The sequence below is a fragment of the Fusarium phalaenopsidis genome (genome assembly GCF_050370095.1).
Source record: "Fusarium phalaenopsidis strain FUZ10S chromosome Unknown contig_32286, whole genome shotgun sequence".
NCBI classification, from domain to species: Eukaryota; Fungi; Ascomycota; class Sordariomycetes; order Hypocreales; family Nectriaceae; genus Fusarium; species Fusarium phalaenopsidis.
In genome coordinates, this window is record NW_028145413.1 from 1,737,974 (window position 1) to 1,761,501 (window position 23,528).

The 23,528-nt window shown below is 53.8% G+C and overlaps 9 protein-coding genes across 9 annotated transcripts; 6 read left to right on the top strand and 3 right to left on the bottom strand.

Moving 5' to 3' along the window:
- Window positions 1-1,723: 1,723 nt before the first annotated feature.
- On the top strand, window positions 1,724-2,787 carry LRP88_02867 (uncharacterized protein; the record flags this gene model as incomplete). The annotated part of the gene is made up of 3 exons (XM_083239503.1): window positions 1,724-1,810; window positions 1,878-2,496; window positions 2,549-2,787. The coding sequence occupies 3 exons, from the start codon at window positions 1,724-1,726 to the stop codon at window positions 2,785-2,787; spliced, it is 945 nt and encodes a 314-aa protein (XP_083104633.1).
- A 458-nt stretch (window positions 2,788-3,245) lies between these two features.
- LRP88_02868 (uncharacterized protein) lies at window positions 3,246-5,053 on the bottom strand (the record flags this gene model as incomplete). Its single annotated transcript, XM_083239504.1, has 2 exons — window positions 3,246-4,176; window positions 4,227-5,053. The coding sequence occupies 2 exons, from the start codon at window positions 5,051-5,053 to the stop codon at window positions 3,246-3,248; spliced, it is 1,758 nt and encodes a 585-aa protein (XP_083104634.1).
- Window positions 5,054-6,517: 1,464 nt separating this feature from the next.
- LRP88_02869 (uncharacterized protein) lies at window positions 6,518-7,033 on the top strand (the record flags this gene model as incomplete). The annotated part of the gene is made up of 1 exon (XM_083239505.1): window positions 6,518-7,033. One exon carries the CDS (start codon window positions 6,518-6,520, stop codon window positions 7,031-7,033), a length of 516 nt encoding a protein of 171 aa, XP_083104635.1.
- Window positions 7,034-7,732: 699 nt separating this feature from the next.
- LRP88_02870 (uncharacterized protein) lies at window positions 7,733-9,544 on the bottom strand (the record flags this gene model as incomplete). The annotated part of the gene is made up of 2 exons (XM_083239506.1): window positions 7,733-9,329; window positions 9,378-9,544. The coding sequence occupies 2 exons, from the start codon at window positions 9,542-9,544 to the stop codon at window positions 7,733-7,735; spliced, it is 1,764 nt and encodes a 587-aa protein (XP_083104636.1).
- A 2,495-nt stretch (window positions 9,545-12,039) lies between these two features.
- On the top strand, window positions 12,040-12,616 carry LRP88_02871 (MARVEL domain-containing protein; the record flags this gene model as incomplete). Its single annotated transcript, XM_083239507.1, has 2 exons — window positions 12,040-12,312; window positions 12,380-12,616. The coding sequence occupies 2 exons, from the start codon at window positions 12,040-12,042 to the stop codon at window positions 12,614-12,616; spliced, it is 510 nt and encodes a 169-aa protein (XP_083104637.1).
- A 1,669-nt stretch (window positions 12,617-14,285) lies between these two features.
- On the top strand, window positions 14,286-15,684 carry LRP88_02872 (uncharacterized protein; the record flags this gene model as incomplete). The annotated part of the gene is made up of 2 exons (XM_083239508.1): window positions 14,286-15,442; window positions 15,528-15,684. 2 exons carry the CDS (start codon window positions 14,286-14,288, stop codon window positions 15,682-15,684), a joined length of 1,314 nt encoding a protein of 437 aa, XP_083104638.1.
- A 579-nt stretch (window positions 15,685-16,263) lies between these two features.
- On the top strand, window positions 16,264-17,169 carry LRP88_02873 (autophagy protein 5; the record flags this gene model as incomplete). Its single annotated transcript, XM_083239509.1, has 2 exons — window positions 16,264-16,578; window positions 16,708-17,169. 2 exons carry the CDS (start codon window positions 16,264-16,266, stop codon window positions 17,167-17,169), a joined length of 777 nt encoding a protein of 258 aa, XP_083104639.1.
- A 217-nt stretch (window positions 17,170-17,386) lies between these two features.
- Window positions 17,387-18,826, bottom strand: LRP88_02874 (WD40-repeat-containing domain protein; the record flags this gene model as incomplete). Its single annotated transcript, XM_083239510.1, has 1 exon — window positions 17,387-18,826. One exon carries the CDS (start codon window positions 18,824-18,826, stop codon window positions 17,387-17,389), a length of 1,440 nt encoding a protein of 479 aa, XP_083104640.1.
- A 622-nt stretch (window positions 18,827-19,448) lies between these two features.
- On the top strand, window positions 19,449-19,994 carry LRP88_02875 (uncharacterized protein; the record flags this gene model as incomplete). The annotated part of the gene is made up of 1 exon (XM_083239511.1): window positions 19,449-19,994. One exon carries the CDS (start codon window positions 19,449-19,451, stop codon window positions 19,992-19,994), a length of 546 nt encoding a protein of 181 aa, XP_083104641.1.
- Window positions 19,995-23,528: the final 3,534 nt, after the last annotated feature.

Below are 23,528 nucleotides of genomic sequence, written 5' to 3' on the forward strand. Positions count from 1 at the left end.
CTGGATCAATGGCGGCTGCGACCGACTCGCATGCATGTCCAACCTTAGGCAACCAAGATGCTCGCGAATCATGGTGCGACCCCCCCCCCCCCCCGCGCGATCCTGGTTCAACTCGGACAAGAGGATTCTCTGCCCCAATCCAGACGGACCGAGCCTCGTTTGTTTACGGGCCCAGCGAATCCCAGGGCAACGCCCAATCAGCGTCTGGCTTGTCTGCCACCCTCTTTAACCCTTGTCAGCCCTACGGGAATCAGCAGGGATGCTTGCATGGCCGCGCATTAGCTCAACCAGTGATGGACCGGGGCCGAGACATGTTTGGCCCCCAACCCCTTGGACTCTTTCAAGCTCAAAGGATCTTCAGTCGCCCCTAGTTGCCCCGTGGACCGCGGCCTTGTTCCAGTCTGACGCGCTGCTCCAGGCTCCAAGCCCTTCTGCCTGAATAGTGCCGGTGTAGCCTGGCTCTCTGCATATCTCACGGCCAATGACGGACTGTCCGCTGCGCCGCGGATTCAGGGATGCATATCGGCGAGTCGAAACTCGCGATTTAGGAGTTTTTCGACTTCGCGACTCACCTGAAGCGATCATGCGGTTTTCAGTTGAAGACAGGAAATTGTCTCATTTCTGGACAAGTCCATTCCCCTAGCGTCTGGTTTGTGGATTGGTTGATGGCATTGACCCTCTGCCGGAGAACCAACTTTGAGTGTATCGTTGTTCCTGTGGTTCGATCTAAACGGGCGAATGTGACAACCACCAACTTGCTTGATTGGCCCATCCCGTCGAGTGCCTGTCAATCGAGAAGGAGGTTGGGAATGTGGTGACTTTGGAGCAAGTCTTCTCACAACTGGATGGCCATGTCCACCGTGAAGACGAGTCTGTGGTCATTCTGGACTGCATATCCCACCGGCTTTAACCATCATCCCACAGATAGGGTCTCCATAGGGCTGAATTCAAGGCACCCCAAGGCGTCTTGTTCTTATGGACGTCTCGTGCTGTTGCTTGTACCGTCTTTGTATCTCTTGCGGCTGAGCCAAGCACATTTCAGAAGTTTCTGACCTAGATGTACAACCACTACCTCAGACGCAACGTGCCACCTGGGTTACTCTAACCCACACTTGAGGTCACATTCTCTCGGGATTTCTTTACTTTCCGCTACTTTCCGCGATTCTTCTGGGTACCTTTCACATTCTCGAGCGCCTAGTGGCGCCTCCAGTCTTGTTATGGCCCCCTTTACTTGACAATTCGGACGTTTTGCCTGAAGGGGCATCTATGCACACTCCGCCGTTTACGACGACGAGGCAATGACAAGACTGCCTTCAGTCGGCCGAATCAAGCTGCGGGTGTTTCTGTACTGGCATTCGTCCAGTATCCACCTGTTGAATTCACGGCAGACTGTCATGAGTTGCGAGTGGCTCTTGGTCCAGACAGAGGCCGCGAATTGCTTGCTTTGAGGGCTTCTGCCTGTGACAGACGCTCCTGGCTGTGCTTTTGTTTCTCGCTTTTGAGTCATACGGATGTCCCAAGGGCGCAGTGTCTGTACAGCTCTCTCAAGATGGTGAAGCTTGCGTCAAGTGTTCAGGTTGCGGCTCTGCTTGTACTGCTCTGAGGCATTGCGTGGGAGCCCAAGCACAGCTCCAGGATCGAAACTATTTAGACCCAGAATCCCGCGGCCTGATGAAGCCTCAGTCACACTCTTCTCTACTCCTTCCTCACTACCCAAGGCATCATGATGAGAATAGCTATCGCTGGAGGCTCCGGCCTCGGATATCTCCTGGCCAAAGAACTCTCTGAAGCTGCAAACGCCTACAACGTCGTTGTATTATCAAGATTTGTTAGTCCCCTTCCTTTCAAGACTACGAAGCTCCTCTAATCAGGAACAGGATCGGTCTGAGTACTATGCGTCACTCGATGTCCAAGTCATGCAAGTCAACTACGATGACTACTCAAGCCTAGCATACGCCCTACACGGGGTCAACCTCGTCATATCCATCGTGAATGGAAACGAACAACTTAACTTGATCAATGCTGCTGCCCAGAGTGGTGTGCAATACTTTGTGCCACGCGAGTTCGAGGGATCCATCGAGAAGCGGCCGGGAGACCCTGACCCTCTTGACCCAACATCAACTTCATCACAAGCAAGGCAACTGTTGCGGAGATGGGCAAGATCCTCACCCATGAAGTGGACTGTCTTCTCTTGCGGTATCTTCATGGAGAGGTTCCTGCCTCAGGGTCTCGGGAATCTGACGATCGGATATGGTGCCAACCTGGCTGACCCAGGCTCATACTTGCTCGACGTCAACAACTACACAGCTGAGTATGTGGAAAAGAATGCCCAGGGCCGTTCTGTCCGTGTCTGCATGACTTCTGTGTATGATGTCGCCCGGTTTGTCGTTGCAGCGATTGATCTCGGGCCTGTGAACTGGCCTCGTGAGCTCACGATGCGTGGCGATCGGGTGACACTTCGAGATGTTGTTGGCCAGTGTGGAAGGCAACTGAATGGTAAGTATCATCACTAGAGGTCGTATCAAGACAAAAGCTAACCCATGTACAGCTGCTTTCCAGCTTTCCCAGTGGCAGCTTGCCGATCTACCACAGCTGATAACCATGTCCTATGAGCAGGGTGACTTTGCAAGAGTTGCCTTCTATCAGCAGCTCCAAGCAACAGTCGAAGGACGATACGACTTTGGACAGACCTCGCTGAACGACATGGTTGATGCCAGCCCGTCCGTCGACGTCCAACCAATGAGATTCCGCGACTGGCTGGCCGTGTACTTCCCTGGATCCGCCTAGGGGAGTTATGTTTCATTAGAACTCTCACATTCTTTCTTGTATTACTTAGGAATGGCTGGACACGATTTGAGGTTATGTTTTTTTTTTTTTTTTGGGTATGTTGGTATGAACTCTCCTTTCATTTTCAATGCTTGAGAAGCTGGTGTTTGGATAACGCTGAGCTCACGCTCGGGTTGGGACTTGGTAGCAATACAATACAATACACTGCGAAGATGGCATCGCAGCTCTTTCGTTGACTCATTTTCATTCTCGTCGTCATTCTCATTATCATATCATACATGTATATGACTCCCATGGCATGTGTCGCCGTTGCACCCAATCATGACGCCTGTTGAACTCCAAGCCGTCGGTGTTGAACATGACCCCCCAAAACGCATCTAAGGTGTATCCTGCCGGTGACTTGCCCCTCACGATACTCATTTCTCTCCCATCTATGATTCTTGTACCAACTCGGTCATCTAAGCTTCTTCCTTCGCCTTTTCCTCTTCCTCCTCAGGACTAAACTCATCTCCATACTCTTCAACGATCCACAGGCAAAACTTTTCCCACTCAACTTGCCATTCCTGTAGCCTCTTGGCCTTGACGCTGTCACCAAGGCTGGCTTCCTTAATACCCTTGACCCACTCTGTTTGGTTCTGATCCTCAAAGGCAGACCATCTGACACTATTCTCAGCAAGACTACCCAGACCAGCGAGACCGAGGTTTTTCCAGCCCTGCACCGCCTGGAAGAAGTCGTGGGACATGCCAGCGGTATCCTGGCCAAGCATGGCGGGGTCATCGTTGCAGAGACTGCAGGCGACTCCGCGCGCAAGAAGAGCTGGGAGCGGGTGAGCTGTCACAGAGCCGCAGAGCCTGAGAACCTCGTTCGAGATGGGGCATGACTCGATGAGGATACGCTTCTCCTTGACCATGTCGATGAGTAGAGGATGCTTGAAGAGACTGAACCCGTGGCCGATACGTCGGGTTCCGAGCAAGATTGCATCAAAGAGGTTTCCATCCGTGTCTGTGCCATCTCCCAGTGTCTCTCCAGCGTGGAAGAAGAAGGGTAGGTTAACGCCCTCCATAGCACACTGCTTGCGGAACCAGAACAGCTCCGGGAGCAGATCTGACAGCGGCCGGCCCAGATCCTCAGCTCCGACGAGATCGTAGCCAGCAATCAGGTCGGGGAAGTTGATCTTTGCGGCGATGCAGCAGTCCATGTTTTCGATAATGTCACGGGTGGGCAGGCTGCGGAGGGTGGTCCAGATGGTGGTGAGACCCCAGAATCCCTGGCCTTCTGGCGAGCTCTTGAAGCGCGCGACCTCTTCCCGGATGACCTCGAACATGTGGGAATAGTCCTTCTCAGGCTCCTCCTGTATATCACGGCAGTAATCGAGGGGCCAGGTGAACCTATCATTAATTAGATGAGCAAATCGGATACATGTTCACTGTTGACTCACCGGAGCTCGGCCCAGCTGACGCCGTCTTCCTTGAGCGTCTTCATGAGATGACGCAGGAATACCCGGAACATGGGCTCATAGTGGATAATAGTGGCGACGACGACGAAGCATTTGGCAAACTTGACCCAGATTGCGTCGATACCGTGATGCTGCTCATGGCTGTCTGTAACTGAGAGGGTGCATCTGCCCTTGAGCCACTTGAGGAAACCAGACCTCCCACCGTTGGGGAAATCATCGGCCACTTTTGTAAGTAGTAGAAAACTCTCCGGCTCATAGGAATCATTCCAGATGGAGCCGTCAGTTCTCTCCTTGGCTCTGTATCGAAACTGGAGGGCCGCATCCTCCCTCGCGGCCTCGGTGTCGAGGGGCAGGTCACTCGACATGTGCATGCCCGGCATCTTCATAAGTTCTTCGAGGATAAAGTCAAAGTTGACCATGGCGTCCATATGAGCATGGAGGAGGGCACCCTTGGGCATGCGGCGAACAATCTTCCACAGATCCGTCCTCTCCATTCGATCCTTGGCGAGCATAAACATCATGCCGGGGAAAAGACACTCATTGCCGGCCTGAGAGAGCTCTTCCTCAACCTGAGGTGTCCAGACGTTGGCATTCTCGTGGTCGCGAATGCGGTCGACGATGTCACAGGCACGCTTGGCGATGGGCGACAGAGAGGCCTTGAAGGATGTATCGGAACGGGTCTTTTTCTCCTGGGCTATGAGGTTGGATCGGCCGGTGAGATATTGTTGCAGAAAGGGATCAGAGAGCGAGGGTATATCCTGAGCCACCTCCTCCCACTCCTCGTTGGACATTGTGTGTTCTCCAGCCATGGTTGATATGTGGTTGCAGGTCCACGACAGATGAGAAGGGACCCTTTGATATTGGAGGCGGTGATCTAAAGGTTGCCCCGATTACTTGAAAGGTTTAAAAGCAATAAATATGGACAAAAACAGACGCAGGATATATATATATCGCTCCAACCCGGATATGGCAGGTCGGTGAAACCTGGATACTGCGGGGAGTGGGACAAGTGGAACGGATTGGTGAGCTTGTGATCTCACTCGAGATGCAGTGGCCACGTTGTTATGATAGGAGAATAGGTTCACGATAGGGATAGAGAGTTGAGGGAAAATATAGGTAATATCAGTTTGTGGAGGTACTATGTTTGCAAACGAAACGGTCGTGGGGAATGCATGCGTAACAGACGGTGAAGCTCTCCACACTGCAGTCTGCTAAGGTCCGCCGTACTTTTCGCGTGTGCGTGGAGCAGAACAGAGGTCCCCACGTGACCGTGCACATGTTACCACCTGACACCCAACGCCGCGTCTCACCAACATCTGTCGATCTCTCAGCAACAGACGCTGGTTCGTCGAATGCAGATCCGCCCTTTGTCACCTCCAGGATCCCGCATCGTCACATCACCGTCGGCCAATCTGCGATCTGAGACAATGTCTCTGTCGGTTGGTGGCTGAGGGGCAACCCATTCTCACGACTCCTCCGCCCCATCTGATGGACTCTACAGCTGCAACCTTGCAATCTGCCAGACGCTTCCTGCGCTGTGCCTTGCAGATGGCAAATGTCACGAACGACCACGGACGGACCCTCGTCATCAAACGGCCGACCATGGCAGGGAAAACAGCTCGGGCTCGGGCTCTAGTGCGGCCATGCTGCTAGCTCGCGCCTGTTCCTGAGCCACCATTCGCTCCGAGTGACTCGTCCTAGACTTCTGCCCTATAAGCGCGAAACCCATGAGGCTCCCAATGAGAATCTCCACGTCCATCACTCCTGATCACTTCTCGTCACCTGCACGACCCATCACAGACTCGAGCTTCAAAAGTCAAGATCGACGACACCTTTTAGTGATCAATGCCCCTTCACCGCTTGCAACCATTTGCAACCCTTCCTGTGCCACCGTTGCTGAGGGGCTTGCTTGCCCCGGTCCCCATCTGACTTGATTCCACCCTCGCTCAACTAACCCATGGCCCAACAGCATACGCAGGTCTCGGTCTGTTGGATGCCCATTTCACGCAGGAAAGCGCTCATTTGCGCTGATCCCGACGAGTCCGAGCTTGATGTGCGGAGAGACGGGATGATCAAGCCCGTCAGAGAGGTCTGTCAGAGAACTACTTAAAGGTCCATGTCTGTCGTTGTTGGTGATGACTTCTACTTCCTCATCGTGCCTACCCTCACTCGAGCCAAACAAGTTGTCTGACTCTCAGACAGAGCCTTCTTCTACTCAACTCTTTCATCTCGCTTAAACCTGCCATCTCTGTTCCATCCTACACATCTCCAAAATGCGCTCCTCTGCTCTCCTCACCCTCTTTTGTTCCTTGGCTCTCGCCGCGGTTATCCCTCGAAACACTGTCTGGGATAATCATTGCTGCTTTACACTACATGACGTTTCAACTGGGGCCACCGTCCAGGAGAATGATGCCAATGGCTACCTGTTCTTCAACGCGGGTCAGACCGATGGCTTCTTCTGCATCGACTTGACCAATCCGTTGGACCAGTTGAGGGACCATCTCTACAATGCCTGCTTCATCAACCCTCCGGATGGTTCCGTTAAGTGTATCGATCCCACTCCCGGCTTCCAGTCGTGGACCCTCAAGAAGGTTGGCAGCGACACTCTGCTTCTTCATGATGGAGACAGCACCTTCAACCATTGCCCCAAGCCCTCAACGAGCGCCAAGGGAACTGTGCTATACAGCAACAATCACCCCAATGTGGCCTCATGCAAGAAGACGACCCTCAAGGCCAAGAACTTCCAGGGCACGTGCAAGAACTTCTCTGCTCGCTCCGAGGTAGAATAGACGTCCTCCACGTCGTGCGAGCCCGGAGGGTTTCAAATCAGCCCGACGGACTTTTCGGTTGCTGGGCTGTGGCATTGTGATGCTCGGTCCCTTGCCCGAGAACGCCTGGCTGTCATCTCAGAAGACTCGAGTACCACGTTTCACTTTGAGGTTCCAACCTTTTCTGCTCCTTTTGCGTCAAGCCGCATGGCTACATGTGGTCTCTTCTTTCACCTTCCGTTTTGCAGCGACTTGCGTCATGGTTATCCATGTTACGAATGGACAGGAATGATGTTGGAATCCCTGTCCAGCTCGGCTATGGCTTGGGAACTCGTCAGTAAGGCCGAGGAGTCCACCGACTGGGTTGGTGAACCGATTGTTGAACCGGTTCCTGGAGACCGCGTGTTGATTGGTACTTTTGACTGCACCGGAAGCACATTGGAGAGGCCCGTCCGCTACATGTCTTTTCAAGCAACAGGCGTGAGTGGCTGGAGTCTCAAGTATATCCAAGCAGGTGTGGGAAACAATTGGCAAGATGGGGTTGGGGTATTTATTCACCTGTGCGCGTAAGTCTCAAGATGACCTCTTATGGGATGATGGAATGGTGTTTTGCTACACTTGGATTGTATTTCTTCTTGTACACACTTTCAACTGGCAGAGAGTCGGTTTTCTTATTGAGCTATAATTCTTTCAAACTGGCCTACACAACCATGACTGTGATCAAAGTTTCGGGGAGATATCCTTCGCTGTCCCTCCATAGACAATGCTGATGTCTTGCGCAAGCTGCTCAGCTGGCGAGGCCTTTGCACGCTTCTCAACGATGGATCTGTTCTCCAAGAAGCGATAAAAGATGTCAAGCGAAACCTCGTCTCCATCACTAGCCGAGTCAACATACAGCAACACCGGCACTAGCAGGTCCGCAACGGCCCAAAGGACTTCTCTGGCGTCTCCCATCAGATCCTTCAGTGACTCTCGTTCGATGAGGCTTCTCAAGTCTCGCCAAGTTTTCAGCGGATTCCACCCAACAGGCCTTGGCGTCTTGGCCTGGAAGCCAAACCCATTCTTGATAAAGGCTTCAAGGGCATCTAGGGCATCTCTGCCGCCCTTGGGATGCTTCAGCGCGCGGACAAAGTCGGTGCTCAAGACATCAGTCGTCCCCTCCCAGATGGGCAGGACGGCACAATCACGGTGGAGGCGGGCGACGTTGAGGTACTCTTGCTCCTCGTTGAGGAGGTAGCCTACACCTCCGAGGGACTCCATGCAGGAGAAGAGCAACTGAACCGAGGCTTTGCAGACGTAGGCCTTTGTCAACTGGGTGAGGACCCGGATCAGGGGTCCCGCGTCTTTGGCCGACGGTGTCAAGGCTGCAAGAGCTGGTGACAAGTTTGAGTCGGCTGGGTGCTCTGAAACACCCAGGACATGGGCCGTAAGCATCGTCAGGAGCATGAGGCCTCGGTACTCGGAAGTCATCTTGGCCAATGTCCCCATGTGCAGCGAGCTCTCGATCAGCTTCATACGGACACCCTTTCCGGCACCAATCTCTCGAACTCGGGCGTATGCCCTCGCGATACCTAGGCCTCTTCCAACGTAGCTCATGGCAGCGACCGAAGAATGGACTCTGGTGAGGGTCAAAACGGTAGAGATCTCGTGAATACCACGGCCCTCCTGTCCGATGAGCCATCCTCGCATATCTTCAAGGACCAATTCGGCAGTGGGGAGAGACTGTGTTCCGGACTTGTTCTTGAGGCGCTGAATACGGACGCCGTTGAGGGCTTCGCCATTTTCTACGGGACGGCCTGTGGATGTGGTTGCTTGAGGGTCATGCTTCCTCATGGGGGCAAGGAATGTTGAGAGTCCACCCTTGGCGGTGCGGGCGAGGAGGACTGTCATTCTCGAATCCGTAGCTGAAGAGAACCACTTGAATCCGTTGATACTCCAGGGACCAAGAGGGATGTCTTCTGTCTTTGAAGCCAGCTGAGCTTTTGAAGTGGGTTCGTAAACTGCCGTGGTTTCGGTCAAGGATACGTCGCTGCCACCTGTACGCTCAGTCATCCACTGGCCACTGGTCCAGGCGTAGGCTGGGTCTCGCGAGGTCAAGTGACTGAAGGCATTCTCGAGGACTTTCGTCTGCTCTTCCGTGAGCTTTGCTCTCAGTTCCGGTGTGCGCAAGTGTGTCTGAAGAAGCCGGGCGGCGCCATCCTGCATCGCTGATGGGCAAGTGACGTTTGCGCAGGATGCCGTCCAGAGCTGAAGACGGAGAAACTGATATGCTCTGGAGAAGGGACCGTAAGGGGTGTCATACCCAGCGGCGACGAAGCTACATCCTGTTCAGTCTCTCATCTCCTGGACTTGGAAAGCAACTCACCCATGAGACAGGCCAAAGTTCTGAAGACCACGCCATCCCTCACCCGTGACTAGATCACCCTTCCACTGGCCAAATACATCACGTCCAGAGCCTTTGAGATAAGGCTTGTTTAGTTCGGCATCGGTGATCCAGGCAAAGACTTGGTCGGAGAGGACCTCATCTCCCAAGGCTGCGACTTCAGCCTCGACCTGGCGCACGATGTGCTGCGGAAGAAACACTGGGAATATTAGCAGCTAGAACTCCGAAGCATGGTCTTTTCTCACGTTTAAAGCATCTCTGGTAGGTCGCATCATCATGGAACTGATTCTGCAAAACAGGGGGCCTTTGAAAGAAGCCTTTGTCTGCTCCCGACGCCTCCATGACCGACTATGAATAATGTACGCAGCATGCTATGAGCACGATCCCAGCTTGACCTGTCGCAGTTAAGTAGGTTAACCACAGCAGTTCAATCACAAGTCGAGGGTTGCATCTCGTTAGGTGAGCCCGGTAATTTGTGGGGTACCGAGGCATGCTCCGCGCCAGGCTTGGAAGGCCGCGCGGAAGCAATTCCGTGCTAAATGGCTTCATGGCTGCTGCCAGAGCGGAACGAGTCTGGGGTCATGCGCTGATCTGATATGGAGGTGGGTGACATTGTGAGAGGATGGGGAGGTGGTTGGTTGAGCTGAGCTTCTTGAGCTGGGGTCTGGTCATGCAGTTGAAGCTCGGTTGTAGGGGATCCTCTGTTATTGACTTCCGGATGAGAGAGGCGGCAGATTGGCTTGCTTCTTGTGTTCCGCTGTTGGTTGTTGAGTGTTGTTGGCTCGGCCTGGCTGGAGCAGCGACTTCATCCCTGTCTCTTCTCATATGTCGGTCGACTTCTTGTTGTACGTTGCGTTTTACAAAGATGGAATAATAGTGTTGGCCACCTACACAGCTGCCAAAAGAGTACCGCCAGGTCACTGCATTGGTGTCGCAGGCCTCTCATCAACGAGGTTACTGTAGTCCGGGGTCATCATCACACTAAGGAAACGGCGTCAAGTATGGAATCAAAAGCATCTTATCGCTTATACCGACAATTGTATCTGAGGAAGGGAAAGTGCCGACGCAGGCGGGCCGTTGATGTCGAATCAAATAGATCCTGTACCTAGTACCTGGCTCACAAGAGAGTTGTCGACGTCAAAACTGGCTCGGCCGGATCCGAATAAGCCTCCTGGAATAACCCATATTTGTTTTTTCATAACATGGTTCGTTTCGAATCGAGTGTACGAGAAATGCACAGATGCTAGGCCCGGTGCTCATGACCCAGATTGGTCATGGATGATGACAGTACCCCGGCGCCACCGTGTAGAGTCGTCATGATGTAATTCAAAGATTAATTCAAGATATACATCGGAGATTTTTTGAAGTCGGCGTTGTTTCCGAAATGAACTCATACATATCTCGGCAAGTCTTGGACATCGAACAGGTCAGGGGATAGGTGGTGTAGACGACGAGCAGCATCCCATGACAGCAGGTTTTAGAGACAAACTGTAAGATAAACATCAGTGGCTCTAGTTGAAGCATCCAGCTATTCGTCAAGCAGTGTTATAAGCTAGTTCACCCAACTTGGCAATTTGATATGCCAGGAACCATCACTCTCCATAGTGACGTCCTTCGCAGAGCAAGCCAGAGCATGCATACGATAAATCAAGTCTGGTTAAAAGGCCAAGACATGTCGCGATCACTTGGCTCTCGTGCGCATTACTTCAGCCAAGATCCGATGCCGGCCACGGCACCTCATGCGTCGGCACTGCTCCCACTTCACCATTACCCACGATCCTTCATTCTAGACCGACCCAGAGGCCTCACATTCGTTAGTCCAAGTCGAAATCTACGCAATCATGATCGTGGCGCAGAAACGCGACAAAAGTCTTGACGCAGGGTCCAAGAAGCGCTGTTCCACTTTGGCTGCGCCGCATGCTACACGTAGGCGGATTGCGAAATGCCCCCATCACCAACTCTTGGCAAGCAAAAAGGATTTGTTTCAAAGAGTTGTAGCAGATCAAACGCCCAGGTAAAAGATCGTCGTCGTCGTCATAATGGCACCTTGTTATTGCCCAGCTTCCTGTTCTTGGACCATGTAAGAGGCTCAAGGGTTTAGCTTCTCCTTGGCGTGCAACGCATCCATTATCGCAATCCGGCACTTGGCTCATGAATGAATCCCAGCCAGAGAGTAAAGGATTATCCCTTGGCCTCGAGACGTGATTTGTCTGTTGAGCATTGACAAGAAGTGCGCCGTCGAATCACACGTCGCCTTGTCCTGGTCCGCATGACCTCATCTGGGCAACCCTGGATGGCCACGAGCCACGGCAGACGTGTCGAAGGAGCTTGAGACTGCCAACCTCGAGGCTGTGGGAGAAGAAGAAAAAAAACAGGCTTCGTTTTGTTGGGGAGGGCGTCATCGTCATGTGGCATGCTTCTTGGAGGGACGCGTGAGTTGCCGTGCGAGTCGCATGAGATAAATAATCAGTGTGATCCTGTGTTGCAACTTCTAGAGATCTCAGTGTGTTCCACCAAGAGTAACAATCTGCTGCGTTGGGTTGAAAATCTACTGCGGTTAATCATCCTTTAAGAGAGCTCAGTTAAAGAGCCAGTCACAAATCACTCATCTCACCTTTCACACCCTTTATTGCATCTCACAGCCATGGCTATCGATCGCATCGTCAGCCTTGTTCTTCGCGCCGCAGAGCTCGTCTTTGCCGCCATCGTTGCAGGCGTCAACGGCGAGTACCTGCACAAGTCCGACGGCGCCAGCTCATGGCAACTCGGCCGGTTCATCTACACCGAAGTGGTAGCCGCGCTGGGCATACTGTTCTCTCTATTGCTGCTCATCCCCTTCTCGAGCACCTTTATCCACTGGCCCTTGGACATTTTCATGAGCATCAACTGGTGGATCGTCTTTGGACTGCTCGTCGATGTAAGTCACACACCCTCACCCTCGCTACACCACTTGAACATCATGATAGCTAACTTATTACTTCAAGTTGATTGGAGACTCTTGCGGTCGCGTGTTCAACTGGGGCAACGTCCATCCTATTCATGGAGATCAGTGCGGCAAGTTCAAGGCAACCATCGCCTTCAGCTTCCTCTCGGCACTTCTCTGGCTCGTCTCTGCCCTCGTCGGCTTCTTCTGGGTTCGGCGCCGTGAGCGCGCCGTCGCCCGCGCCGATGCTGCCCACTACAACCGCCGCAGGCACTGGTTCCGCCGCAGCCATGTCTAAGGGACCGACCGGCTCTAGACAGAGTTTGGGAGTTTCAAGACTATGTCCTAGTTTTTTTTTGAGTTGGCGGCCACTTGCCGAGCCTTGGCGATACCGTGTTGTAGCTTGGGGCATTCCGATTTCCCGCGCTGGGCGCAGACTAATGGGGACATGTGTGGCTGTTTCCTTGTTTTCTTTGTCCTTTTGAGTTGGAACTTGTTGGGATTGAGTAACGCAACTTTTGGATACCCTCAAGACGATGGACGAAGCTGTTACCTAACAATAATGAAAACATCTCTTATGTGATCTGAGCAAACCTACTCTCGTCTATCTTTTGCGCCTAGTGAGAGGGAATTTGCCTCTTCAAAATCCCATCCTGATTATCAGATGCTCCAAATTTGGAGCCATCCTGTTGCTGGTTCGACGTCATCTCTCCAAACTGGTGGAAGATCCTCCAAGATGAAACAGCCGAGACAACTGTCATGATCTGCAACTCTGAAAATCAGAATACAGGGTTCTCTGCGGCACAGTAGGTTCCCGCCGGGTTATCAGCCCGTATCACTGTGTGACACCACGGCCACATCCCGTCAAGGCTTGCGTCGGGTATTTTCCCAACTAGAGTAACCATCGGGGAGGAGAATCCCAGTCAGCACTTGTTCACAAATTCCGTCTTAAACCCCACAACCATCGAGATCTACCCCCTCAGGCTAAGGCCACGCTTCTCTCATGTGCCTGTGCAGGGGCACGGCCAACTGCGAGGTTGGTTGGTGGAACTTGGCGTCTGGCTTGGCCTCTCGGAAACTGGCAAACGGGCAAGAGGCACAGGAGCAGAAACCTCCGTCATTGTGGAACCCCGTGACCCTGATTTTCAGAGTTCTAGAACGCCCTCAGGGCTCTTGATCTTGGCCTGAAAGACGGTCTGGTGTTTGTGTCGTGGTTTGCATGCCATGTCGGAAGAAACGGCCACCTGTGGCGTCATAGATTTCGTGGCTTGTGGGCCGTATCCAAGTTTGGAAGTGCGGGGAAAACTGGGGGAGCTGACGCCACCACAGCCACAGAACCATCTCGTCGCCACACTTGCCGAGACCCACTTGCGTCACTCTTCCCGCAGAATGCCTCCTTGAGCCTCCTCCGTCATGCTTGCAACTGGCTCTCCGTATTCTCCACAACAAACCGCTTGGCGGCCTGACTGGACAAGCAAGAATTTCCGTTTGTGATCATGCCTCTGCCCTATTTACGAATCGTCAACGTCACTTCCCGTAAGGTATGACGCTACCATTTCCCCTGACCTCAGACCGCGAACCGACCCGTCGCCCAATCGCACGACAAGGACAGGCTCGGCGGCAGATGCTTGATGGGTAGAGATCTGTGAGATTGGATTGCGCTATGACGCGGGATGGGGTCGGCGGAGGGCGACAGCCGTGAGGTTGCAGAAGCCTAGGCATTGCGTGCCTTGGTTTGCGAATGCCAGGTTTGTCAAACGCGAATTCAGGCTTGAAGCAGACGACATCGAGATGGAGGTTCCCATACGGAGGCATTCAACTATATAAGATGCAAGACATCTCGCTGTCTGCAGATCTGATTCATTATCATCAACAACTACAAAAACAACATTCTCAAGATACCCAAAACCTCTTAACTCAACCCCATTACCACAAGATACCCATCAACTACGCAACACACATCAACCATGTCTGGTCTCATCAACAAGGTCAAGGAAGCCATCCACTCGGACAAGTCCACCGAGCAGCCTGAGGGCACACACGGACCTCACTCCTCCAGAGTCGCCAACACTGCCGATCCCCGAGTTGACTCTGACCGCGATCACCGTGCTGGCCACTCCTCCAACCTCACTGGCACTGGCGACTACTCGACTGGCACCAACTACACCACTGACACCCGCAACACCCGTGGCACCGACGGCCCTGCCACCAGCACTGATGGCCCTCACAAGTCCAACGTCATGAACAAGGTGGACCCTCGAGTCGACTCTGACCGTGACCACAGTCGCAACATGGGAGCCAACCCCCACGGCACCTCTGGTACCGGCGCCTACAACGCCTCTGATTCTACCCGAACTGGTGGCATTGGTGGCACAACTGGCACAACTGGCTACTCCAGCCGTGACACCTCTCTTCCTGAGGGCACTACCGGCCCCCACAGCTCTCGCATGGCCAACGCCGCCGACCCTCGCGTTGACTCTGATCGTGATGGTAGCCGCACTGCTGGTACTGGTACCTATGGCTCTTCTACCACCGGCCACACTGGCACTCACGGCACTCATGGCACTACCGGTTTCGGAAGCCGTGATACCTCTCTCCCTGAGGGAACTACTGGCCCTCACAACTCTCGCATTGCCAACGCCGCTGACCCCCGTGTCGACTCTGACCGCGATGGCAGCCGCACCGCTGGTACTGGCACCTATGGCCAAACCACCGTTGGCGGTGGAATCGGCGGTACCACTGGCACATCTGGCTTCTCCAGCGCCGGTACTGGCGCTCACGGCCCTTCCGGTTACTCTTCCGGCCTTCCTGAGGGTTCCACTGGCCCTCACAACTCTCGCGTTGCCAACGCTGCCGACCCTCGTATTGACTCTGACCTCGACGGTAGCCGCAAGCTTGGCAACCGTGGTGCTGGTGCTGGCACCACCAACTACGGATCTTCCACTGGTACCCACGGTACCCAGGGCACCAGCCTCGGCGGCGCTGGCGGCGCTTACGGCACCGGCCCTGCTCCCAACACTGCCGGTCCTCACAAGTCCGACATGATGAACAAGGCCGATCCCCGCGTGGACAGCGACCTTGACGGCAGCAAGACTGTCGGCCGCGACAAGACTTTCGAGCGCTCGTAAGTCAACACGACCCGGCCGCGAACTTTTCCCCATCCATAAGAGAAGATCACTCCTTAACACTATTTTTTCTCCCTGTTGCAGGAACGACTATGCTGGCAAGGACCCCACAGATGCGGCCCAGGTTCCCCCCTCTGTCCTGCAGAAGCATGTGCCATCCGAGATCCATCATGAGCACGATGAGCACGACCACACGCGACGACACAGCGTCTCCCACCAGGAGAAGCACCGGGGCCTGTAAGGAGGACGATGATGAGGGTACTGTTATGACTTATGCATATGTACATTAGTATTTCTTATTATGCTTAATGACTATTACTCTTAAAGCAATGTCCACTTCTGATGCTATGATTGTGAACGCATAACCAATTAGAACAATGAACGAAGTTGTACAACTAACCTGAGTGCCTTGAAAATAACTGACGTACTTTTATAATTGGCTCTCATCAATATTAGCTTTCGTTGGGTAAAGACCACAAGAGTTGTCACTTACAGGCGACAGTATGGAGTTTACGAGTAATTACCAGATGTTCACCCAACCATGTATATCACGAGTTTTAAAATCAGTGGAGTGATTTAAAAGTATCTCCAGCCCGACATAAAAACACTCAAACTGTTTTGTGATATTGTGACGTCCACAAGGCAGACCATGAGGCACGAGGTTGATCGTTGGTGCCTTATCTAATCACACTCTCCCTCCATGGAAGCTACCCTAGACAGCTGCCTGGACCCGAAACTGGGCCGTCTTTCAACACCACCACGACATCTACTCACTCACAGCCTCTCTTCACCGTCATCATCTCACCATGCCCTCGCCATAATGTCTTCCTCTTCACCCATCCCCCAAGCCCTCTGGAACGCCCGCATCCCACTACACGTCACCCACCCCTCCTCACCGACCACGCCATTCATCACCAGTGTCCCGCGCTTCAGCTACCTCGCCCTCCTGCTGCCTCGGCTGTCGGCCTTTTTCGGATCTCCCTGCTCCAGCTTCCACTTTGAGGACGTCCAGCTGAGGAACCTGGCCGTTGGACTGCTCGTCGACCTTTACCGCCCGAGCCTGCCGTGGAGGCTGACTGTCAACGATGGAGTGGGGTGGGATATTGCGGATACGTTTCTTAACTGTGTGAAAGAGGTGAGCTTGATGACATGTTTAGCACGCTTGTGGTACCTCGATTTCATCAGTTCCGCCTTGAAATGACATCACAAAGCTGTCTTTTGATGCTCATCTCACTGCCAAGGCTTTATTCTGACATGACCTCAGGCCGACTTCATCCGCAATGGCAACGCAAACCAAATTATGAAAATGTCCAAAGACAACACGACTCAACTCTGGAACGCAGTCATAGACAACGACTATGCTTCATTCAACCGCATAAACAGCAGTCTTCTCAACGCCCCCACAGCTCTCAAGCACATTCCGTTACGTATCTACATCCCAACCTCATCAACCGGCCCAGACTCATCCCCAACGCCCTCAGAGTCTGGCACCTTCAAAGTCGTTCAGTCGCTTGTACCTGCGTCGGGTTCTGACCGTCGGTCAAAGCTACTAGGGCAAGCGCTCAAGGAAGTACTGCCAGGCTTGTTCCCGAGCAGTCGAGATCCTATCCTGGCTAGGGTAGTGATGCACGGTGCTGGAGTACCCTTTGCCGCACCCTTGGAGGAGTTGATGAGAGAAGCCGCATATCCTGACGGATGGCTGTGCCTTGTTGTTATCGTGTTATAACCAGTTACTGGATTTGGATGGCATAGCAGGGCGTATGGAGGCGTTTGGGATGCACCTCGATGCTTACTGGGATATGCGTTTATGACCACTCTTCTTGTAGAGCCACATGATGGGCTCATTAGATAATTGCTTTTGGATACACTTTGTTGACGCAAGTCTCTCGACAACCCGCTAACTTATACAGACGCATCGGCCAGGATGTGACAAGAATATCTTACTATGTAAAGGTAATCTTCTTTCCCATGAGGCTCTTGTACGCATCGTCAACGGCCTTCCTCTTCTTCCTCCTGACCTCCTCGTCCTCTTCGATTTCCTCCTCTTGATCAAAGTCATCAGGCCCAGGAATCTGAGGCATCCAAGCCCGAATCTGTCCGTCCATGTGGGAGCTGTATATGGCACCGACCGAGTTCCCGCCTCCCATGACAGCACCAACCTGACGCCCGCTACCGCCTGATCCACGCCAAACGATGCTCGTTATGCGATTTCTACCCATCTCTCCTCCTCGTGCACCCACAGGGTTTGTCACGCCGGGACTACGGAGTCGAGTTATCATGTTGCCGTCATGAAGATCGAGGATGAGGATCTCTTGGTCATTCGGCCAGAAGAGAAACTCGTGCCCGGTCGAAAGACTAGACGGAGATACCAACATGCTGACAGTTTTTGCATGTTGGTTTTGGATGAGCGAGCCAAAGCTTGCGAGGGTGTTGGCTCCCGTGGCAGCGTCCCAGACTCGAATGCGACGGTCTAGACCAGCCGAGATGATGTATTTACCATCATCTGTCCACTGGAGGCCATTTGCCGCATCATCATGGGCTTGCGCAGAGGCTCTAAACCGGGGTATTTGATCGCCCATTCCCGCAGCAGCAGCATGATTCATCTTATGGACAATCCCAAGCGAGTCTTCCTGATCAAGCTGCGCAATAACGCCGCCAGCACGTCGAATATCCCATATCCGCACTTTTCCATCTGCATGACCACTCGCAAGGACATGTTCATGTCGTGGACTCCACGCCGTCGACAGCACAGGGCCACCATGAGCTACCAAGGCTTGCACCGCAGACCCGGATTTCAAGTCGACGAGACGCACGTTGGAGTGCTGTGTAGCGCAGGCGACGACGAGGTGGTCCGCGATGGGGCTCGTAGAATGAGAGTATATCGTCGCGTTGAGGTCAAAGACGGCCGAGAGGGCGCATCGCTGCGTCGCCCACAGCTTCAGCTTCTTGTCGTATGAGCTCGAGAGGAATGCGTCCGGATCGAATGGATAGAAGGCGAGGTGCGTGATGCCGTGGGTGTGTCCTGCGAATTTCCCGTCGTCGGTGGACCTTGCGATGCTGCTCACAGGGCGGAACGTGTGGAGGGCATGAGGATTCGCGCAGGCCTCGAGGTCCCAGATCTTGATGCCGCCCTCGGCGCCGCCCGAGAGGAGGATACGGCCATCGAACTTTTCAAGAGCGAGGCTGCTGACGCCTGCGGGATGCGCGCGAATATTGTGGGCACGCTCATCAACGCCAGCCGGGTCCAACCTCGGGGTCCTCTCGCCGTTGAAGCGGTGCTGAGGCACGGGCGCAAACGAACCCAGAAGCTCTGTCGCGACGGAGCGGGTCAGGTCTCGGGGACTAAGGTCGCCCGCCTCACGGGCAAGGAGGTTGGACAGCATTCATCTGAAGTGAATCGCGCGCGCGCAGGGAAACAGGACGAAGAGGCTCGAGATGCGACGTGAATGTTGAAGGTTTGCAGTTGAGGCTTCCATCGTCTGGGGTTGATGATGTCAGCTAAGTTCTGCAAGGGGACCTGCCTACCGCTCGCTACCCCACACTTGACCGCTTCAAACTTTGGTTTCTCAGCCTCAAAACTTGCTCTTTTATTCTATTTCACATTATCACAGGATATATCGGGTTTTCGGTCCCTGAAGCTCATCAAAACATCTGCTAGTCATTCGAGACTCACTTAAACGCCATCTTCAGCTGCAGTTCAAGAACCACAGTGAATCCTTACAGACAATGCTTCACAACTATCGATGTAAAAGTGACACATACATCACCACACTTTTACTTTGAAATAAGGAATAGCTGGATATCAGAACCAAGGTATTTCTACTCACCCAGGCGGAACCATGGAGAGTCCCAGCGAAAGCACACGCGTCGTGCCGATTCTCAAGAGAGACACGTCGAATGAGCCAGAGACTCCAGAACCTAAACACACTCTCACCAAGACATCACGACGTCGACATGCAACCGTCTATGACGCTGTAGCAGGTAGTGAAACCCACTCTCACACACATGACACGAAACTCACAGAAACCAGGCAAAATCTCATATGAACAGGGCCCAGGGACAGAACCAGAAGAGCCTCAGTACACGCCTCGCCACCCCAAGGCCATCAGATACTCCACCAAAAACACTCCCCTAGCACCCGACGAGGTCCTGTTCCGCCGTAAGGACGCCCCGGAGCGCTACTTGGAGAACGACATCTACTACGCCCACGAGAGGCGCCTCCCTCGCGGTGGCCAGGGCGTCTTGCCGGAGAGTGATCTCCTCAAGGCTATCCACGGTTACGCGAGCGCCTTTTACGGTGCAAAGGACGGCGGTCGCAACGGCGGCCCGGATGAGCGGAGCATGGACGAGACAGCGCTCATTGCGTTTGGGATCCTGCTCGAGGAAGCCGGCAGGGAAGTCCTCGGCCGTCGTGGCGATCTAGTCTTCACTGAGGGCCAGGACGACGACGGAGAAGAAACGGCGCGCCAGGATGCCCGCATTGTCGGGCACGATGACGTTGAATTGCGGAGAGGTCCCAAGCGGAGAAAGGTCGATGCCGATGACGAGTGACCTGCCCGTCTCGTCTCGGTTGACGACAGGGCGAGAGAAGATCGCCTTCAGAGTTGAAACTGGCTGGCACGGCTCAAGTGGCAGTGCCTGGTACTTTTTCTGCCCCATTCGACAACCACTCACGTCGAGGAGCGAGCCCGTGATCGACATGCCAGACGTCAGGGTCCCTGCCTGGTCCGTGATCATACCGCTCCCAATATCTCAGCCTATATTGACGGGCTTTTGATGGCCTGAGATGATTTTTTCGAAGCACGATTCGGGCGAGAGGCGGTTTTGAAATCCTGGTCGTAAGCTCAGTGGTGGAAGATATCTCACCGCGCTGACGGTAGACGACTATTCGACGATATTCGAGCTCTCTCCAACGCCAGCTGTCAAGGAACAACGGAACCCGGTATAACGGCGTTGATGCAGCCATTAGCCCCTCTGAGACGTTGCTTGTCTTATCAGGATCTGCTCTGATATACGCGGAAAAAGCAGGGGTGCCGCCAACTTGGAGATGCCTTCTTGGCAAACATCGGAAAGCCACCTGACCGATACATAAGAAACGATGCGGAGATCGTCAGGAGGCTGAGTCTCGGCCCAACGTCAAGTTGTTGTTGTTTTTGCCGCGCTACTTGTGAGCCGCTCGTTTGACCAGGGATTCACCAACCGCCTTGGTATATAGTCGACGACGTTGAGGCTCGGAGACAAGGCTCCGGAGAAAGACGAGGGCAGGGTCCATCAACAGTAAACTAAATATGGGCAATAGAGCCTACTTGTCGCATCCGACCTGCTAAGCTCCCCGAGGAGTCTGATGATGACGAAATACCCTGTAGTCCATGACAACACAGCGTTGTACGGATAACGGGCGTCGACATGAACCCGACGGTTCATTCAGCCTTGGCCATAGTACTTGGCGCGCAGCCTGGTCCGAACTGCTGGTACCTTGGCTCAAGCCTCAAAAGTTTCTTTTGATGAGCGAGGCTCTATTGCCAATAGCTGGCTTTGAAATCATCGAGATAGACTTACACCCCCAAATCAGGCTAAATGCAACCCGGATGGGGATCTTGTTTCAAGAGACCAACATTGCCCATCTTGAGAATGAAAAGTTGATTGTGCGAAACATGGACCTGGGCCTGTATTGTCGGCCAACCTGCACACCATCAATGGTGATGCCCCATCACGGTGAGCCTCCAACAAAGGTGACCAACTCGACAAGTTCCCACTCTTCCCAGGTACTGGCGTGACGTGTCTTGCATCAGCAGCCATGTAAATATGAAGCTAGCAAGAGAAAGAGGGATAAAAAAAAGCATCAGTCAGACGGGAACGGAGCTGCACGCTCAGATCCAGCACCACACGGACTCCATCATCAAACTAGAGGCAGAAAACAGGCCACTTGAGTGTCAATTTGAAACATGACCTACCATTGAGCATTGGAGGACGGTAAGAAAAGGGCAAAGAACTAGAAAATTCTCCGCAGCGACGAACAGAGAGGCCCGGCATTCTAGGCTCGTTCTCAATCAATCAATCCTCTGCAAGAGAGATCCATGGGACAAGCCACCCTCGACCTTGGCCGCAAGCCTCAGCTGCCGGCACGGACCTCGAGATGACTCTGGCGTGCCCAGTCGATTGCTGGCCATGTCATGGATTGAAAGGAAGCATGATGGTGGGAGTGAGTAAAGACGTACGTCCGTCGCATGGAGCAATCGATTGATGGTTGAGTCTCCGCGGAGAGGGTGAGGATGGGATAGCAGCGTGGTATCGAGGACGGATCCAACGCTCTCTTGATCAAAGCCCCCCCATCAGGGTCTTTGAGTTACTATTGAAGTAACGTCGGTAGTCGAATTTCCTTGTGAGGCTGTCGTCAAACCAAGTTAAACTCCACGTCCGCCTTGTGATTCCACATCCCAGTCCCTTTAGTCTCATCCGTCAAGAGTCCTACCAAGTAAGACATTGGCCGCCGGCGCGCCCTCTAAGGCTCGGCTTCATACCATGACGGCCTGCCTTCTGCATTGGGGGAACGCGCGTGCGGCTTTTCTCCAACATCAGCTCACATTTCAAAGCCACTCGACTCGTCCTCTTACCCACGCCCATCCCATCCCAGGATCGACACCAGTTTTTCCTTTTCCCGCCCATGGAGAAAACGCCACAGGGCGCGGTGGAGAAAAGGTCTCGGCTAGCCTGCGTCGACTAGTAAGCCTCGAAGCCATCAACACCATCTTTGAGACATTGCTCCTTCAACATCTGTCCCCCTCTGCAGCGAGCGCGTCTTGGAGACGCCCACAGCGGGCACAGAAGAGGGGGAAACGCAGCCATCATATCATGGACTCTGACCCAGTAACCCACAGTAAGAGAAATGGAGACATGGCCTCGTACAGAGTGAGGGTTCAAGAATGGGCAAAAGTGTCCGTCGACGCGCGCCCCGCGACCTCATGGAACCGAGACCCATGTCCATGTACGTGTTGATTGGGTTGAATGTATAGGTGCAACGGCGTCGTCGCTGTAGCGTACTGTAGCTGCTCCTACTCAACATTCTGTTGCATCCTGAGGCCAAGTGCCTCAGAAGCTGCACGTACGCCTGCGCGCACGCCCGCGCCGTTGCTGCCCTCCCCACACGTTGACGCCGTTTCTCGACTGCGCTCAGACACTGACATGGATGGGCCAGCGTGAAGTTACTGGCGTCGGCGCGGATGGGGGAACCTGCATCACCAACACGTGTGACGAGTGCAACACCAAACGCCGGCCGCACAACCACAGACAAGACGGGACTGGGCCGTCTCATTGGGGCTCTTCTGTTTGAGTGCGATGCGATGTATTGCACTACGCCCTAGCTTAGACGCGACACAGATGCCGCTTGTGAGCCTCACATTTGCCCATGTTGCATCGCGAATGGCCTCCTCCTCCTCTTTTTTTCCTTTCTCGCTCGGACTGTTGCAATAGTCCGACTCTGAACTACCCACGCGTAACTAAACGCACACGCACCCACGCACCCGTACATACATATCCCACGCCGGCGTACGGATACGCCGTGTCTCGCTGCGCGTCTCGGACATCAGCTCGAGGTCATGTGGCCGCTGATCTGTCTGACAGCACGTCCAGCAATCATCAAATCGTCCACCTGCCAGGGATGAGGTCTGTATCCAAATCAACAAACCCCGCTCCTGGCCTCGGTCACTGGAGTCAGCGACACACTCCCCCGCTTCGGCTCTACCCTCTCGTGACTCTGGACATGATAACGTGATGATGATATGCTTGCCGCTTGACTGGTTTCTGCTCAATCTCGGTAGTGTGGTGAGCGATGCAGCAGCCCTCTCTGCAACCGTCAGAGCCGTGAGATTCGACATGGGGTCGAGATCGGAACTTCAGGGATGGCCCAGCCTCGACTGCCTGCTTCGTGACCCCCTTCGGCCGCCGGATGCCCATTCTCCATACTCTCGACCTGTGGCTTCGGGTACCTGGGTTGACAGGAGGCACACGGATGACGACATGGTTGTCATGTCATATCATGAATCCGTTAAGGTCGTGGCCAGACCAGGCAGGTAGATAGATATGGAG